This window comes from Patagioenas fasciata, chromosome 15 (genome assembly GCF_037038585.1).
Source record: "Patagioenas fasciata isolate bPatFas1 chromosome 15, bPatFas1.hap1, whole genome shotgun sequence".
Classification (NCBI taxonomy): domain Eukaryota; kingdom Metazoa; phylum Chordata; class Aves; order Columbiformes; family Columbidae; genus Patagioenas; species Patagioenas fasciata.
The window spans coordinates 3243256-3262600 of record NC_092534.1 but is presented as its reverse complement, the minus strand read 5'-3'; the positions used below and the strand labels follow the sequence as shown (position 1 = coordinate 3262600).

The 19345-nt window shown below is 41.6% G+C and overlaps 1 protein-coding gene and 1 long non-coding RNA gene across 6 annotated transcripts in view; one reads left to right on the top strand and one right to left on the bottom strand.

Moving 5' to 3' along the window:
- MYH11 (myosin heavy chain 11) overlaps window positions 1–19345 on the bottom strand; it is a 57131-nt gene that overhangs the window by 21054 nt on the left and 16732 nt on the right. For 3 of the 4 annotated variants that reach the window (XM_065850553.2, XM_065850556.2, XM_065850554.2), the window contains exons 4-13: window positions 17468–17495; window positions 9656–9758; window positions 7935–7955; window positions 5545–5637; window positions 4688–4751; window positions 4151–4249; window positions 2984–3127; window positions 1111–1206; window positions 621–739; window positions 295–447 (exon numbers count right to left, since the gene is read on the bottom strand). In XM_065850553.2, the coding sequence (XP_065706625.1) occupies window positions 295–447; window positions 621–739; window positions 1111–1206; window positions 2984–3127; window positions 4151–4249; window positions 4688–4751; window positions 5545–5637; window positions 7935–7955; window positions 9656–9758; window positions 17468–17495 (920 nt within the window). The remainder of the gene's footprint in view (window positions 1–294; window positions 448–620; window positions 740–1110; window positions 1207–2983; window positions 3128–4150; window positions 4250–4687; window positions 4752–5544; window positions 5638–7934; window positions 7956–9655; window positions 9759–17467; window positions 17496–19345) is intronic. The other variant, XM_065850555.2, reaches the window with a different exon arrangement.
- LOC139829138 (uncharacterized) lies at window positions 9742–18076 on the top strand. Of its 2 annotated transcripts, none has more exons than XR_011741441.1 (4): window positions 9742–9788; window positions 16916–17066; window positions 17333–17399; window positions 17982–18076. It is a non-coding gene; the product is annotated as an uncharacterized lncRNA (long non-coding RNA). The 2 variants fall into 2 exon arrangements; XR_011741442.1 differs by having other exon boundaries at window positions 9743–9792.

Below are 19345 nucleotides of genomic sequence, written 5' to 3'. Positions count from 1 at the left end.
TTCAGATAGAAGAATCCACATCTTTCTAATAAAAAGTCTTGAAAACTTACGATAAGTTCTCAAGTGGTAAATCTTTCTCCAGGGTTCACTAAGCCATAATAAGCAGACCCTGGCTCTGAACACGGAGCCCCACAGGACCCTCTGCCCCAGCAAACGGGGTAGTTGCCCTGGGGGCCATGCTGGCCAACTCAAAAGAACCAAATTGGTTTTGTGGCTCTGAACTTAGAAGTTTTTTGTCATATCCAAACCACTGGTTAATAAGGAGTTGAGCCAACTTATGTCCAGAGTACATACCTCAAAAATCTCGAATCCAGCAATATCGAGGATGCCCAAGAAGGAGGCGCCTTGTCGTTTTGTTTTATCGAGAGCCTTGTTCACGCGAGCCAGAATCCAGCGGAAAAGACGTTCGAATTTTGCCTTGGCCAAAGCCTCTATGGCAAAGTCCGCCTGAAAAAGAGAAGATAAAATTGTAAGTGAAAGAAGAAACCCAATTAGATGCTAATTTCTGGTGAGATGATGAGACAGAAAACTGGCATTTCCCTTTAGATGAGATTTAAGAAAAAATTTTTAAAAAAAGAAAGAATAGTTTCAGGAGAAGTGAGCAGACTGCAAGTAGATACCTGTTCTTTGGTCTGAGCTTTCTGAACGACGTCTCGTCCTACTTTGATCCTTGGGGTTAGAATCGCTCTTGTGAAATCTGTCACGTTAATCCCCATCAGGTGACACACTTTTTGTGCAGCTAGAATAAAAAGAGATGTTATTTCACATTGAATTTTCTCTTTGCAGCTGAATGTAAGCAGCTCAGCAAGTATGTGAAGTTATTTATCTTCCTTAAAAGCTCCTCTATTATATGTGCAAGAGATGCGGCTTGAAATAGAAGTATTATTCATGCTTTAAGCAGCAAATTCACTGTTCCTCAATTTATGGATGCAAGATTACTGGAAAAGGTAATGATAATTGAGCTGATTTTAAGCATGGCGTATCTTTTAAAGCCTGCTAAGTATATCTGTAATAACAATTACATAAAAAATACCGAAACAGAGTGCTTACTCAGCTGCTATTTTATGAGTTTCGTACTGTTTACTGAATTTTTAAAGTGGCAAATCATACCAGTATTGTCTGGCATAGAAGCTTGGTCAGTGTTTCTCTCCTTCTTGAAGACAATATTACCCAGTTGTAGGACAGATGAAACGACCCTCAGTATAGCTGTAAGAGAAACAATAGAAATGAGGAACCATAATAGAAATGAGGAACCGAACAGATGCTTTTTCAAAGCTCTCAAATAAAATGTATACAAATCTTCAAAGGATTAGTGCTAAAGCACGGAAAAATAACTGATTAATGTTTGGTTAGTAAAGTACGTGTAAATGTGATGTTGCCTAACTTCAGGTGGTAAAATCCACTGATGAGAGTGCATGAATATAGGGAGCTCTAGTTATTTGTTAAACTTATATAGGAGAAGAACACTGTGCTAAACAGCTTATACTTTAGAGCATGAAATCAAAGGGGTTCCCAGGCTCGAGTGATTGGGTGAGGCTGTCGCTGCCACCAGGTGTCACTTGGTCCTGCGCACTGCAGGGACAGAGCGGTACAAGCCACACAGATGTCCTGACAGGCCACATTTCCCAGACAGTTCAGCTGGTGGTTCCTGCTCTGTGCTTTTATTTCTTTTGTCTCCAAATCAATGAATACAAATCTGAACTATTTGAGCTTGTTCCATTTCTTTCAAAATCAAATTGGAATATTTTGCAACTTTTTCGTGGCCTTAGTTGGAAAGTTCTGAAAAAAAATGGCTTTAGATGGTCATTACTGTTGTTATAGCTGGCTTGAACTCAGTACTCTGTTCTGGGTATGTATGTAGTTCTTCTAGTGAGAAATGTTCCCCTCCATAAACACAAATTGCCTTTAAAACCACCACGTGCTGTAGTACTTTTACATGCTGACAACTGCACTGATGCTGTGGAATTCAAATGGGTCAGGAGTGCATGTCATGTTCCTCCTACAAGCAGATCACTTGACTTCTAAGAAAAAGCCTTGGAGCTTTTCATTCAGATGGAAAGCAAAACGTTGTGACAATTATTTGATGTGACCCGTGTTTAAATTACTGTATAGAGCTGCCCACGTGTTCTGTGTATCACAGTGATAATTTCTCTTTGCTGATACATTCTCTGTTTTCCAGTACAGGTGCCAATTCAAAACTTCTTGTGCTGTGTTTCCAGCAAGTGCTGCCTGTTTAATCCTTTCAAGGTTTGCAAAGAGTTTTCATTATTGGCTTCAGCTGCTACCACTGGTCCCCACTGCAGCAATGGGACAAGGTAGGCCACTGATGTAATTTTTTAAGTAGAACTTTCCTAACAACCTAAAAGCAGTTGATGGTAATTAGATCTCCTTGCAAGGCTGGAACAGTTACCCTCACCCTCCCATGACTTCCTGAGCATCCCCATGTGCTTCTAGTATGTGAACTTCAACCTGTGTTTAGGTCTTGTGTCTTTCCTTATCATACAGAACCAAGTTTTCATGTTATTTTTAAGGTGAGGTAGAAACAAATCTGTGCTGGACAAGTTTGGCCTTATGAGAGAACCTTCATTCTCTTTCTGTGAGACATCTGTGGTTTGATTCATCTGGTACCTCCTGGGAAGGAGGGAAATCTATGGCCACAACCTCCAGTGCACTTAGAAACAGGAGCTACGTAACGGTTGGAAAGAGTTTTACACAAAGGAAATAAAGAGGCAGAGAGATTAAATAACACGGGTACGTTTAGCATTCTCCAGTTGGTGGTTCACACTTCTTCAGAGAAACATGGATATAAAATCTAAAGAATTTTAGTAATCTTAATTTTCTTACATGAATGTGGAATCTTATTTTATATGCGTATTTTGCAAAGTGATTTTTCTGGACAGAATTAACCTCCGTGTGCTTGTGTGTCTATGTAGCATCACTTGCAGATGTATACCCTGAATACAGTCATGCTAACAGTTCTCACCTGTCTGTTCCTCATCAGTAAAGCCCATAATTTTCATGGCTTCCAAGGTCTCCAGGAACATCTCATCATCTTGTTGAGAAGGAATAGGCACATGGCCATTAGATAGAAAGGTATAATTGTTGAAGGCTTCCAGCAACAGATCATCTAAAAAGCAAAGAAGAAAAGCTTTGTTTAAGTGTATGAACTTAATGCTCTTCATTCATGAGTTCTCCCAAGGAATAACAGGAAAAAAAAAGCGCACAGTGTTTTCACTAAAGGAAGGCTCTGCTTGTATGAGGAGTCTGGGGTTTTGTGGTACACAAATATTTTCAAAATAACTCTTCATTTAGCAAGCTTGGTTGTGTTGTTTCCAGTAGTAACTGGGGAATGTCTCTGCCCCTCGGTGGAATTTTGCACCCCATGGACTCAAATCTGAGACATTCCTCTCAGAAGTCTTTTCTTTAACACCATGTGTAATGTACTCAGGATTACACCTGTCCCTGTGGGGATTCATATCACGTAGCCATAAGAATGGAACCAGGTAACAACTGTAGTGGGCCAGACCAAAAGACTGTTCAGCCCTATGCTGTGGCCACCAACAGATTCTTAGGAAAGGAGTGTAAAAAACAGGGAAAAAACAGAGTTATCCATTAGTTTATACATTCTTTAGCAACCCATGATTTAGGGAAAGCTGTCATACTTGGGACATGATGTTCCAATATAAATTCGGCTGATCCCTTTTTTGGATCCACTTTTTACGTTTTCGACATTCTGAAGCTGTGGGTTTCACAGTGTAATAATGTGCTGCCGGAAAGGCGTTCTCTTAATTTATTTTAAAACCACAGACCAATATTTCTCTTGGGACCCCCAACATCTTTTGTGTATTAAAAACAAACAAGAAGTTGAATCATTCTTCCCTATTCATCTTCAAGATGGGATCTGAATGGGTTTGCGTCTCCTGTAAATTGAAACATCCTGTAAACTGCAAACAACTTGGCTCAAACAGGTGGACATCAATTGAAGCTTTCTTCTAATTAATTTGAGAGAATTATTTTCTATAGCTAAAGAGCTGTTTGTTTATAGAAAGGATTGAATGACATACAATTAAAGAAGTAAAGGTAGATTACTTAAGTAAGACATTACTCAGACGGTTCAATGAAATCTAAGAATCATCAGCAATTAACTTACTTCTCATTTGTTCAGAAGCTCCGGCAATCAAATAATAAAAGATATGGAATGTTCGCTCATCTTTAGCCTGACGAATACAACGGGATTTTTCAAGCAAATCTGTTTGTCAAGTGTTAAAAAAAATCAATAACATATTTCAGTCCTTCCTTAATTATGCCATCAGCCTCAGAACCATCAATAACTTTGGAATATTTGCCATGAGCTTGTCTAACGTGAACATGCATCTAACTCTGTGGCAAGAGCTGCGGTACTGGTATAATTCTGCTGTTCCCTCAGGTACAGTGCTTCCATTTTCGGAAGCTGTATATGGGGAACAGCACGCTTTCCTATAGCTGTGAGAACAGACCTGAAAATGTAAGCATGAGAGTAAGACAAACAGAGAAGCTGGTGTCAGCATAAATGGAGCCACTTCCCTCCATCTCTGTTTATTCCAGCCTCAGCAATATTCGCCTTTCTTAGACAAGCAATGGAGCTTGTTTATCTTACTTCCCTCTGCTCACCCCAGGAGCTTCTTGGGCAGCTGACAGAAAAGGATACAGGTCTCGATGTTCGCTCCGACGATGTAGCCTGTCACGTCAAAGTTGATGCGGATGAATTTGCCCTGTGAATGAAAAGAATATCTAGATTGGGCTGTTCTTTCAGGTTAGGCCAGGTTTTTCAGCATTAATATTTAATAAGAAATGTACGATGTGCTTGGTTCCCTCCTGCCAGGACAACCCATGGAAAAGCCTGGAGCGAAGTGAACTTCTCTGATATCTCTCTGCAGAGATTTGCTCCCACATTTCATTCAGGCACTTAGAGGGAAAGGAATCCTCCCTACTGGACCAGGGATATGACAACAACTGTTTTCTACTCTGATTTGCACAAGCTCAATGAGGGGATCTCATCGGACCTGCATAACTCCCTCTGCTGAGGTTCATCTGTGTGGATCCTGGATCCCCAGCATTGCGGGGAGCAGAGGCAGGCCTGCAGGGAACATGAGCATCTGCCAGCACTCCCAGAGAAAGGCATCACCAAATGGTGACAGCCCTCAGCTCACATCATCCTAACTTGTATCTGTATGACTATTTTTTCTTTTTGTCCAGTAGTTTTTAATTTATGAATGACTCTTGCTAAGTAACAGTCACACTTGGAGCAGGAACTGACTCTGGAAGGCCACACATAGACCGCTAAATTGTGAGAGGACAAGGGTCCTGTCATGTTCAAGCTTGGTCTTTAATCTTCCATAAGGCCAAATTCCTATTTCAGAGAGGAATTCTAAACTGTTTTTAAGAGATTAGTTTTAAGACCCTCTTTAGAGAGAGGCGCTGATGAGAGCCACTGGCGGTACGTTGTGTTTTTAAAAGCTGCTGAACCTCCCCCCACATGGACCCAACTGGATTTGTCCTACTTACGAATCTGGAGGAGTTGTCATTCTTCACAGTTTTGGCATTTCCAAAAGCTTCAAGAATAGGGTTTGCCTGGAGAAGCTGTTTTTCCAGCTCACCCTAAAATTCATTCAGATACAGTTAACCCTAAACTTCATAATTACTTAATTAAATCCAACACGTGCACTGGAGAAGAATGTGAAAGAGAATTTAAACCTCTAACTTTTTTTTCTGAATACTGCACTTCGTGTGGATTTGTTTTCATTCTCTGTTAATCTTTGTGTTTATATATTTGTGCAGTTGACTGCTGTCCTGTATACATGACCCTTTTCCAGCCCTGTTGCCTGTGACAGATCACAATTTATTTAGTTGTTTAGCACCATGACTGGCCTTTCTTAAGAAAAAGGGTCATTCAATGTCATTTTTTTTTCCAAGTTAATGTAATTTTTTAGAAGGGATATTCTTAAAGGAACCTCTAGCATGTCTTTTTTAAGTTAGTTTATTGAGATCCTTTGCTAGCAAATGATGATGTAATTAGAATAACTTGCTGAGAATCATTTTAATGTAATGCAGCACAAAGCTACAAAGCAGATTTCATCAAGTCTATTAATAATGATCCATGCAAGGCTACTTAGGTTAAATATGGAAATGCATTGATTTATTTCAAACTAGGATCATGAGTTCTCATGCAAACACACAAACTTCATATTATATTGTTAATTGTGATTGGTAATTGCTAATGAAACAAATCATGCAGTGAAACAAGCATGCACTTAATACTCCTATTTCTAAGGAAATCAATGAAGTTGAAAAAATCCTTTGGTTATGAATAAAGCTTTTTGGAGCTTTTCAGCTCTGTCCTATGAAGTTGCTCCCTTTCACCTTTGCTTCTTGTCATCCTATTCTTTGAGTGCTGCTGCTTCTTCTAAAGAAGCTAATACAGGAGTCCTAGAATAAGTAACGAATTCCTAAAAGTCCCTGAATTTTCTCTGTACTGAGCAACTCTTTCCAGTTACACTCTGTAGATGTAGAAACTCTACTGTAAGCACAGGGTGTTACTGAAATCAGGTGGTGGTGGCTAAAATAGAGCCTTGTCTGCTGAACTGAGACAGATGCCACCTGCTTCTAGTGAGAACTGAACTATGCCACAAACCTGGGGGAAAAGATTGTGGCTCCAAATGAACAGCACTGTATGCAGCTGCCAGGCCCCTGAGCGCCACAGCGCTGTCTACACCAGCTATGAATTGGTCTTTTTGGAGAGAGCTTGTCAAATGAATACTAAATTGACTGAAGGGCAACATGTTGCCCTTTGTCATAGGCAAGTCTGAGAGGCAGCAGTTAGAACGGGGAAAAAAGACCCCAATTAAAAAAAGCTCCTGTTTGCCTGGCACAGCACCAGAAGGGATATGGCGGCAAACCTGCCTATATTCCCAAAGCCTTGGTGTGCTGGTGGCAAACTGCAATCATAGAATCAGAGAAGGGTTTGGGTTGAAAGGCCCTCCCCAGCTCCTCAGTGCCCCCCCTGCCATGAGCAGGGACATCTTCACCAGCTCAGGTTGCTCAGAGCCCCGTCCAGCCTGGCCTGGGATGTCTCCAGGGATGGTTCATCCACCACCTCTCTGCCCAACCTGGGCCAGGCTCTCACCACCCTCAGGGGTGACAATTCCTTCCTCATGTCTGGCCTCAATATCCCCTCTTTTAGTTTAAAACCATCGCCCCTTGTCCTATCACAACAGGCCCTGCTAAAAGCCTGTCCCCATCTTTCTGATCAGCCCCTTTTAAGTACAGAAAGGTGCAATCAGGTTTCCCCGGGGCCTGCGAGGGCCTGTCAGAACCTGCTGTCACACACCTGCAGGCAGACGCTGCAGTGAGAATCGCTCTGTTACACATCATAGCAGCAAGCTAAAAACATGCTGACTTTTGTGGATGTCAACAATCCTCAACAGTTACATGAAGATGTAAAATTGAAAGCAATACCAAATGGAAAGCATGCAGCCATACAAATCAATCAAACACTGTGAGGTTTAGGAATTATTTCACGACAGTCCTAAAAAGTTCAACCTGGAGCACAGAAAGCATTTGGGTATTTTCATTTAGAAATCACATTGCTCGATTTCAGGCTGAGTGGCTCTTTCAGGATCGTGGGAAATTTCATTCAGACTCCGGCGATTTGAACACACACATATAGAAGAGGGTGATGTTTGAAAGACGACCCTGCCTGTGTCAGACCTCATTCTTAGCCATGGAGCCTGACACAGTTAGGGTTGATTTGTGAGAGCATTTGGCGCTATTGTTGCTTTTTATCATATCATACAACATATTTCTCAAAATCTCTCTGAAATTTTCAAGGTGCAACAATAGCATGCAGATCTACACTCAGTGCCTTAAACACACATCAAACAGTCTAAGTTACTCACGTAAGAAAAAGATGGACCTTGCTGTATTGAATAACGTGGTATAAAACAAGTGTCAGTATCATTTCCATTACACAAACATTTTTATTGTTTTTCCTGTATTAAAATAACCAACACACAGTTTCCGTGCAAATAAACCAGGAATACAAATGAAGACAATCTATTGCGGACATACCAAGAGTACAAAAACCATGAACACATACAGAGCATTTTAACTGAAGAAAAAGATAAACCTTGAAGCACAGGGATGAGATTTGGATCCAGACCTAGGATAGTCTCCCAGGACTGGAGAAGGACAGATATTTTTATGTTAAATCCCCAGTTTCTCTCTGGTGCAACTGAGGTATTTTGCTATTCATTATTTTTTAATGACTGAAATTGCAGTGTCAGTAGTCCCAGTCACTGAATTACTATTTGTCAGCACGTTATAGAACAACTTAGGCTTTCGCTCAGCTCCCATCTGGTGGGTATTTGCCTTCAGGTCTGTCTCAGGGCCAGTTTAATCCCGAGACTCATGTAATTCCCAAGAGGCATCAGCAGCAACCGCAGTTCCCTGCCCATTAGGAATGGCCTGGAAACCACAAGTTCATTTCCCCCAACCACTGAGCAGGGACCCAGTAGGAAGAAATATGGTTTTTTACATAAACATTCAACAAAGGAAAATGCCTTTAGTCTTGGACTGTTTCCACTAAATTTAATCCCAGATTTCTAGAAAATACTACTCAAATGGACATGTACTCCCTCCCCTGCCCGAAAGCAGAATCTGCTTTAGACAAACAGCAATTCTTTATGGTGGAGGAGGCCGGGCTGCACACCCTGTGCTCCGGAGTCCTCTACCTGTGGGCACACAGGGTGTGTGACCTGCACATTTTGACTTTTGTTTCCCACTGTCCTACTAATTACTGATTTTGGACCTGGTCATGCATTTGGGACACACTGAAATGTCTTCCTGAATTAAGCCTGTTTTGTCATGAAAGTGAATTGCTACATTTTCATTACAGAAGCTTGATTAACATCAAAAGGCTGGAAATGACGTAGGACCTGGAGTTGTACCATTGAGAACAGCAAAGGCAGTTGTGAGCCTCAGCCACCCTAATGATCTCCAGGAACCGTGCAGGTACAACTCATGTTGTGGTTCAGAGCGAGAAGACAAACTTCAGTCACTAAGGCAAGGCTATGACAAATTTTGAAGGAATAAATTGCTTTAAAAAATCGTGCCTTTCCAAATTGTTCTCTCTGACAGGGGAGTAAAAATAAAAGACAAGTTTTATACTGTGACTCTTTGCTAGTTAGTAAGAAAACTTGCTAACAAAGTCAGTCAGAACTTTGGAAGTTTAAATGCTGGTATATATTTTTGTGATGTGTTTGGACAATGTGTTAGTTAAAGGCTTTCCCAAACTTCCTAGTTGCCAGGGACCAAGGGTGAAATAAGGACCTGAGCCCTTGCAGACTTCAAGGCCTTTATGCTAGGATATAAATAGGTGCTATGCATATGGAAAGCTATGAATATTTCTCTTCTGGTGAAGTCCATTCTGATTTGATGTCTAAGGGGGTGTCAAACTGAAGGTTTTTTTCCATAAACATAGAGCTGTGACGTAACTGTGTACTCTTAACATGTCGACTGTTTGGCAAGCTCCAGCATGGACTTGCTGTTAGCACAGTCTGCTCAGAACAGTCCTAACGGGCTGCAAGAGGAAAAGTTGAATATGGAAGAGCTCACTTACAGTGATGGTGGTGTCCTTTTTGCCCTTATGGGATGAAGCAACAACAGCCAGGTACTGAATGACCTTTTTGGTGTTTTCTGTCTTGCCAGCACCAGATTCACCTCTGAGGGGAAAGAAAATAACACAAAAGAAGGTTGGTGAGTAGTGGACTCCTTCTGCCATGTGATGTTTTTAGTGTATAAACACAGGACTGGAAGCTGCCTGGCTCAGTTAGTATTTACCCCAGAACACCACTTCTCCAAATCCACCCAAGTGCAGCACGCAAAGAACGCGTTATCAGAGCTGTATTTCTGCCCATGAGTATTTTCACTGGACGTTGGGCCATTTAAGGCAATTCTAAAACATGATGCATTTTTGAACAGCGGTTCATCTTGCTTTGACAGCATCAGAACATTTATGAGAAACGGAGCTGGCAGGGAGTCTGCTTGTATTTTAAGGGCAAAAAAATACAATGTTAAGTATGATGTTGTGCAGCAGTAAGAAAAAGCCTCAGCACTAGTACAACAGATTTCCCTTCTGAAACACTGAGGTTAGACTAACGGCTTATATCGGTGCTGGAGAACAAGCGAATGATCCTGCCTCATCTCAACTCTGTGGTCAAACACTCCTTGAGCTCAGTGGGACCGGAGCTGGAATGGGTGCTGAGGGACACAGCAGGACCAGTGTCCCGGCTGTGCTCCCCACGGTGTCCCTGGAGACGCAGGATGGTGGCAGTGACTCCTCACCTCTGGGATGACTTCCAGGCTTAAGTTTATTTACAATTCTTGAGCTCTCTCTTAAAGTAGAACACTGGTTTTCAAAGCACTGGTGCAAGGTCCAGATTTACCCAGTCTTTTCTCAGGAGAGCATTTCCAGCCTACTTTTCCTTCTCTCAGTGTCACGTTACATCATCTCACATCTTTTAGACACCTTTGGCTCTGATAATTATATAGACAGAAATGTTTTTGTGCTGCCCTGTTGCAGCAATCAAAAAGGGCATTAAAGTGAGTGTGGATGTAATGAACTATTTCTTTCAACCGTATCAAGCTAGTGCTCTGAGGAGGGCAACAGTCTGAATGGAAGTCGGACCTCTTTGGCTTTAGCTTTAAATTAAAATGGGTTTAAAAATAAAAAGAACAATAAGTTCAAAAATCCCATGGATATTTGTCAGCTCTTTTGAAGCTGAAGCTATTTAGCTGGATCCATTGCAGTTCTGCTTCTTTCCCTAATTAGGAGATATAGGAGTTAATTTTCCCTACCAAGGGACCAGTGATAAATGAACATAAAAAGTATGAGTAAGTGCTGGACAGAACTTTCAAGATGGGATGACATTGATGTAAACCTTAGGAAACCAGAAACAATTCCTGCTTGAGGTACAACACGATTAGAAGTGTTTCTTCTGGCTTTTAGAGTTTTAACCCCAGAAATAATTGAGATGAATACATTCCTTTTCACAAGACCTGGGTTAATTTGCACAGTTTAGAGGTTGAATTCATCTTTGCCTGGGCTTCAGTGCTAAAACATTTCCATGTTTTATTGATAAAAATTAAGTGTCCTGGGAACAATTCCAAACCAAGCACACCAATCTGAAGACATATGCATACAAAGTTTTCAAATAAATCTACCTTACAACTTTGTTTCTCTGGAAAAAAACAAAACAAAACAACCCTCTCTTCAAACAAACCCCCGGCTTTGAACTGTTCAGTTTTATTAAAGGTTATTTGTAGTTCATCACTACATGAGTTGCATTTCCTTTCTCCCAGGGCAACAGTGCCCATCATTTGGCTTTCTCCTGAATCCCTGCAAGTATTACCATATATGGCATCATTTTACTTGTAATTATCCTACCATACTGTAATGCTTCAGTTACTTCACATTTTGCTCTGTGCTTTCATCCTTAACTCTTTGCTCCTGCACAGGCTGAGGGTTTTTGCATTTTCTGCAGATAAAATTTGAGGCTTTAACTTCCTTTTGAAGTGGACAGTAAAAAGTTCTTCAGCATGAAATGGAAACCAGACAGGATCTCAACAGCTACAAGTAGGAAAAAAATCTCTAAGGTCAATGAGTAACAAAGAATAATGTCCATACCTGATGAATACATCTAATTTTTCAACACATCAGATCATTTTTAGATGTCCACGACAACAGGCAGGCCTCATAAACAAGTGTCCATTAACCAACATCAGTAGCCCTCATACTCTGCAGGATGCATCACAGCTGTGTGACAGCATCTCGAATACAGCTGGGTAATAAGATACCAAGTGCTTGCAAACTAATGAGGAGGAATAGCTAGATCAGGGTCAGTGCCTCTAAGCATGAAGCAGCTTCCAAGGGGAAAGATCCAGGGGCAAGACAGAATGTGGGTCTCTTACTTCGCTTCACAGGTGAATAAAATTATTCCGAGAACTATTGAGCCACACAGAATTGGGTGTGCTGTTTTTTTTCCTCTGCCTTGGCTTTGAAGTCCCATCATTTCTGGGGCAGCAGAAACAGCTTTCCTTGTGAGCTGGTATGAGGAATCCCACCTGATTTTAAATCTACATGCTGTTGAGCTCAGTGACTGTATTTTTCAAGATGGGTCTTTTTCTTGTGAGCATCTTTCAGCAGATTTGGCATGGACCGTAGGCAACAGGGCTCCTCTCTTTGGGGTGCCTGTTATCCTCAGTCTGTACCCCTAAATTATCTTCCAAAGTGAGAGTTAACCATACAAGCACTGTTACCACTGTCCTAACCATGATCTTTTGGGAGGAGACTGTGCATTTGTTTAACTGAAACATCTCAAATAATTCTTCTTGCCTCCCATAGGCAGAGGCAGCACATTCACCGCCAGTGCCGTCCTTTGCACCCAGCTCAGATGGGCATCACAAAAACCAGCTCCAAAGCAGGTTCCAGTGCACAGCTCTGATCAGCCCAGCAGCACAACTTAATCTACTTCCCAAACATGTTTTGCTCCTCAGAAACTCCTTGGCTTTCCCAGAGCAAAAGGGTCCCCAGGCTTACAGGCTTGCTTGTTTAAAATGCCACTCTCACATTGTGTGGCACAGTTTACATTTGTCACTCCCTCCTTTCTTGCCAGGCATTGTTTTAGGAACTCAGTACAGGACTTAAAGCACATAAGCTCACATAGGCTATAATAGAGTTTTTGCACCACATGAGCTACTAAATTCTCTGTGACTGCATTCCCTCCACGTCAAATTAAAATTATCCTATTTAGAATAGGTTTTCAAAGTGGGACAAGGTGAGATGAACATGTTGGCCCCACTGTTGTGGGCAGAGCCTGTGGTGTAGCTAGGATTCTTGTATGTTTGGGTAGAAATGGGAAAAAAAACTTTCAAAAGGGTATTTTTTTGTTGAAATTTTGAAAGCTTTTTGTATTAATATTATAAGACTTAGCTTAATTCCACTTTCGGAAACATCTAAAGAGCAACAGCAGAATTTATTTTCAACCGATGAACCACAAAGATCGACCATTCACACATCTGTTAATGCGGCTGTGCTGGCGCTGCGGGAAGGCTCCGCGCAGGAGCGGTCAGAGAGCTGCTTAAATCCCATCAGGGCTTGGCAGATCTTTGTCCTGGCCCAACTGTACCCCCCAGGGGACCCAGCTCAGAAGCCAGCCCGCTGAGCTGACTAGTTTACTGCTAAAAACCCTCCCCGATTCAACAGAGCTGGTTCAGCACCAAGTTCCACCGCGGGCTGGAGCTGCCCCAGACGTGCAGGCAGGAGCAGGGCCAGGCTGAGCGAGATTTACTGAGCTGGGAAAGAACAGAGCTTCACGCTCTCTGGAGGAGTCTTTTGAGTAATGGGACTGTGCGGTTTGGAGGATGCTCAGGGTTGCGGGGAGGAAGCAGATCGAGGTCCCGTGGACAGAGAGTTTGCCAAAAAGAGAGAGGGGAGGAAGACGAAAAGGGCGGGTTGGTCGCCGCCTCACCCCAGATTTTGTCTCTCACTGTACTGAATTAAGTGGAAATAGTACCGTGCTACTATGTTTTAATAGAAGCTATTCAAGCTAAATGCACGTATAAAAAAAAGTAAAAGGTAACAAAAAGCTATTTGATTATAAATTATTTAACAAGTTTTCACAGTCTTCACATTACCCCAAACATTCAGAATTTTGATCAGATTTTTTTTTTCTCATTTATTTAAGGTTGTTTCTTCTTTAACTGAAGCTTGTGCACAGTCCTCTTAGCCATGTCTGCTTTGTAGAAAATATTGTATCCCCTCTTTTCAGAAAGTGGCTAAAATGTGATTACCCTAAGATGATCAGGTTTAAGGGGAGATCTCTAAAACACTCGTGTGCTTAGCCATGCAAATAACACCTGGGGAATTTTTAGTAAAACACCTTTTGAAAACTCAGTAGAATCCACTTGTGTCTGTAAAAATTGAACAACTGAAAGTCCAGAAGTCTCCTTTGAGGGCTGGTTCCTCTCCTTATATTGGAAGAAGCTTGAAAAGGGCCAAGCCTGGTCACTGGCCGTGGCTTAGTCCAATTCACGCTTAGTTGCTGATGCACCAAGGTTGCTCAGGTGTCTGAGCAACTAGACGGATTTCTGGGGATTTTTCCTTCAGTAATATCTAGTGTGCTGGTCAACACAGACCGATGTGGTCTTTGCAAGAGCAAATACAGATTATTGTGTGGCAAAGTCCAGTGTCAATGCCAAGAGAGTGCGGCGGCAACCAAGAATTTCAGGGAATCCCAGTAGCCAGGCAGAGCAGTGGGGGCTGCCCAGAACAGAACAGGGACCAAAACACAAGGATGGAAAAGTCTTAACAGCCTTAATTCTCAGACACATAAAATAATAAGATTTCATACCCTCAGTGCAGTGTTAGATATTGTATATTTATTATATATGTTATACTATGTTATGTTACAACACAAAAATGCAGCCACACATGTATTAGTAAGCACAGCCATGGTATAAAGTTTCTCATGTTCCAGAGAGGCAGGTTCTACATGTACGTGTTAGGATGTGGGGTTTTAGGGCTGGTTGTAAAGCGACAGAGAACTGGGAATGACGTGAGAAGACGGCCCGTGATGCTGCTCATGGGAAAGGGCTGACAGCGAGAAGGATGTGAGCACAGAGGAGAGCACAGCAAAGGCACTGTGCGTGTCGTTATTAACAAAATGTAGAGGAAATAATGAAATCTAGGAAAGACAGGAATTCTGAGGAAGCACACGAACCCATTAAAGACAATGGAGCATTTTAAACATGCCGTGGTTAATCACACAAAGGGTAGGGATTGCAAAAGAATGCAAACAATACTTAACCACGTGAGGGGAGGCTCAATGAACTGAGTGTGAAGTCCTGAGGATGGGTGTATTTATACTCAGAAACCCAGAATCACTCCTAGTTCTCAGATCTGTGCCCAGGCTGAGTCCCAGGCACTCAGGCCTTTGCTGCTAGGGGAGCTCTGCTAAAAATGGAATAGTTTTGCAGAAGTGGTGCAAAGCACACAGCACGGAGTAGTTAAAAATAAAGTGCACCGTTTCTGCTTGCAGTTTGTCACCGGGGTTTTGGCTATCCCGCTGAATTCCCATCAGGTAAACAGCAAAAAGTGGGAGGCAGGTAGCAATAAGTGGAAGAATGCAAGAATCTGCACTGCAGCGTCACTACACATAAGTGAATTTTTGGCAGCATCCACAACTAATTAAGTATGAAATCTTACAGCTGCACTTTTTACAATCTAGGTACCAGGCTTTGGAAAGTTTGAGTCTGTAGCTATTTAAAGAAAAGATCCCCGCTGATCAATGCCACAAAGTCTTCAGTTATTGTTCCATAGTTTAGGCAAAAAGACAATTTATTGGCATTTTTAGCAATTCTATAAAATAGCGCAAATTGCTTCTGCTTGAAATCTGCCCAGCTGAAAGCCAAGTGAAGCTTCTTCTTTCTGTACATCCAAATAAGGCCAACAAGGATGATAAACCAGTTGCGTACATTGGTTTTAGCTTGACTAATCTTTTTGGTTTAAAAGACGTGTGAGGACTGTTTTAAGCTATGGGTCACGGTGCCCATCCAACATACAGCGGTCATTCTGAACATCTGGATGAATCACTTACTGCAGCTGTTTTCAAAATAGGAAAGACATTTAACGCTCTCTATTTTATGTGTTACTGGTGTGAAACACCTTATGTTTCCAGCCTAGCTGGCCAGGTGGAAAAAAAAAAGGTATTTTGAATGTATGGTGGATATCAGAAATGGAGCCTTTCGTGGATTTTCATGAATAAAAAGACATAGATTTGCAACAACAACAAAAAAAGTGCCCCTTTTTTAGAAATCCTAATAGTCCATATATTAAAGATCTGAAGATTTACTAATTGAAAAATAAACTAAAGTACAGGAATAAAAGGCGGAAATGTATATTATAAATCAGTCTTCATAACCATGACGTTTCATCCTGGGAAGAATAGGATGGTCAATTTTTATTTCATCATTGCTGCAAGTTTAGGTTGGTTTGTTTGGTTGTTTTTGTTTGTTTGGGTTTGTATTAATGTATTTTTAGACAAATTCTTGATTGGTATGCTTGCATGTAATGAAATCTTGTTACAACAGAGCTCAGAGCTATGCTGGCCCTGATGCTATTGGTTACAGTATATATATAATTTATACTTTTTTTGGGTGATGAATGTTTTCCAGTCAACAGTGGCACTCAAAAGTAGCTGTCTGGCTGGTGGCCAGTAGCAATGCTTTTAAAAAACTGTAGTATCAATATATATTCAGCCAGTCAGTAGCCACATTTTCACTGATAAGCTAAAAAGAGTTGTGTGTATTTACAGTACTCGACAAACTACAGCACCACTGAATGAACCTATAAGTGATATGCATGCCATCAAACAATAATTAGTATTTACACAAAATCAACTCCTGCCTTTGATCAGGAAAACTGGAAGATGCCTAATAGAACAAACACAACTTTTTGTCAAAAGCATCCTTGATGGCATTCAAGTAAATAAAACGGACTAACTGGCTACAGGGGAATGGATAAAAGGCCAAAACTGAAGGTCAAGGAGGAGATCCCTGCCCAATTCAATAGTCAAAGTGTTTTGCAAAATAGGTAGGAATGCTAAAGCAATGGGATTTTGTGCAACAGTAAGTTACAGCCAGCAAAGCTTATTGCGATAAAATCACTTTCCGACCCACAGCACAACAGCTGAGCCCCCAGGCTGCTGCAGTCCGAGCGCTGGCAGCTCAAAACCCAGGGAGGCTTCAGCAAGTGGGACACGGGGAAATCAGAGAATCCAAAGCAGGCCTGGCTTAGCTGGTCTTTCACTCTTGCCTACAGCAATTGCGCAGAGACCACAGGAGGGTCCAGCTCGTGTGGAGCTGCTGAGCCCTGAGCCAAACCCCAGGAACCACACTGCCTGTCCAGCTACAACACACACCGACAGCATGGAACCAAATATCTACAGTTGGAACTGACTGGGGAAGCGATGGTGAGTTACCGACAGCTAAAGATGAAAAGCAGTTCAGCAAATAGCCGGGATGCTCTGTGCTCCTCACTGTTCTCCGTTTCTCAGCTTCCTCTAGGAAACTCTTAAAATCCGTTGTTCTGTCTGCACATACAGTTTTACAACCACACTCCCCAGCTGTTCACTGTAAACTCTTAAATCTCTGAATTCAGAAAGTCAACGTAAATAAATAAGTTTGTGCATTATAGACTTCCTATGGCACTGATACCTGCTTTTTATTTTATCAACAGGCGAATGTACTGGGACTGGAGTTCAGCTCACTGAAGGTGTGGAGAATACATCAGTTCCATCAGAAATGTAATACATTTTGAATAAAGAAACACACTGTGATATTGATATATACGAAAATACATCAGTTTACTTACGTGCACAGGATAGATTGGTCTTCTCGATCTGTAATAAAGAAAAAAATCTGTTAATGAGGGAAAATGGCTATGTCCTGACAAAAGCACTTTTAGGGATTTACATTGAACAGCCTAGACCTTCCAAAATCCATGATTAGTCCAAGGTACTGGGTTCACATCTTACTTAATTTGCCCTTCCATTTAAACTAGCATCTCTAATGGAAATATTTTGTACAAAAGATGAACAAAAGGTTAAGAGTTCAAAAATAGTTTTTTGCAAATTCCATTAGAGATGAACTGTAATGAGGACAGCAGAAAGATCAGGCTCTCTCTAAGAAGATTATAGCTGAACATTTCAAACCTGAATCTCAAGTTTTTCCTACGCTTATGAAGTATGGCTAGCATCCCACTTGAAACAAAGTCTGGACAGATAAGGCATCAAAACCTAAAATGTTTTAAGCTGGCCATGTAAAGCTTTAAATTTTGGAAGCAGAGCAGTTCGAAGACCCAAATGATGTACTCTATTTCATTCCAGACCAAGAGACAACTTCTATCAAGAGGACAAGCAATTTCTCTGAGATATCTCCCAAAGAATAAGAAAAACAAGATACTTCACAAAATTCACCAACAAGTAGGTTAGTATTTGTCACGCTTTTTACTTTGAACAGGACCATGAAACACATTGTGGATCAACCTTTATGGGAAGATGGACTGAGGCTGAGATCTCGAGGCTGTGAGGGACAATGAACAACCCCTGAGGTTCATAATGTGCCCCACAATGCTGAACTAGTTTGTAAAGCTCCATCAAAGGAAGACTCGCAGAAAAGTCTGTGGCAACAGGAGCTTTTACAACTTGCCCTCCGTGTGAAAATGCATGACTAGTGTGTGTGATGGGATCAGTTCTGGAGTAAAATCTGAGATATGAGGCAGATAACAAAGGCAGAGCAAGTGTTTCTGTGTGGTTTGGCATCCTTGATCAGATGTGTTGACCCAGAGGAGCCTCTGGTCAGGGGTTCAAACATGGACCCCGTCCTCCTTTTGTCCAGTCTGTGGGTACCTGTCTGATTGTCCCTATCACTGACCCTGTGTCTCATAAATACTGTCAGATAAACAAGCTTTCTGTACGCTCTAAAGATAATGGAGATAAATTTGATTAAGCTTGCAAGTGTAATTGCTGCCTGGAGCACAGCCAGTCTAGGAAAAGCAGCAGAGGATTCTGCTGTGGCTTGGATTGATATCAACAAAGTGTTTTACTCCCTGTTCCTCAATAGCTATAACATTAACTGCTTTATTGATTACTAACACGGCAAATGGTGCCATTTAACTGCTATTTTCTGTAAAATGGTGCAAAATGGCTCGTTACATTTTGACTGGAGGTGTTTGTCAGCTATCAGCACAGCAGGACTCTTCCACATAAACATTTGGGAAGAGAGGAGCTGTGAGCCATGTTTATTTTTCACTGCAGGATATGAGCTAGGCTTCCTTTTAAATTAAAAAAAAAGTGAGAACATGGTAGAATATTTGCTAAAAATACACTGTTGTGTAAATAGAAACCATGGGCATATATTGATATTGCATCACAAACCCATAAATACCATTAAGAAAATAACAGTGACTCCTTGATACGGAGTTGCCAGTGGAATTTCTGAGCTCAGGAAACATTAGGAAAAGTTGGTCTCCTCCAAGCCAAGTATTTTCTCACTGCTCTTTGCTGCCCATTGATCCCCCAGTAGGTGAAACCCCTCTCATGAACTGATCCCCACAAGGGTTTGCATGGGTGCAGGTGTCTGGGCAGCTTTGCCGAAATGTGAGGGCAGAAGGAGGATGAGGAAGGTCAGCGGTTGCACCAGGTGTCCTCTGGGATAGGAACGAGCTGTGCAAGCCAAGCCTGTTACTCAA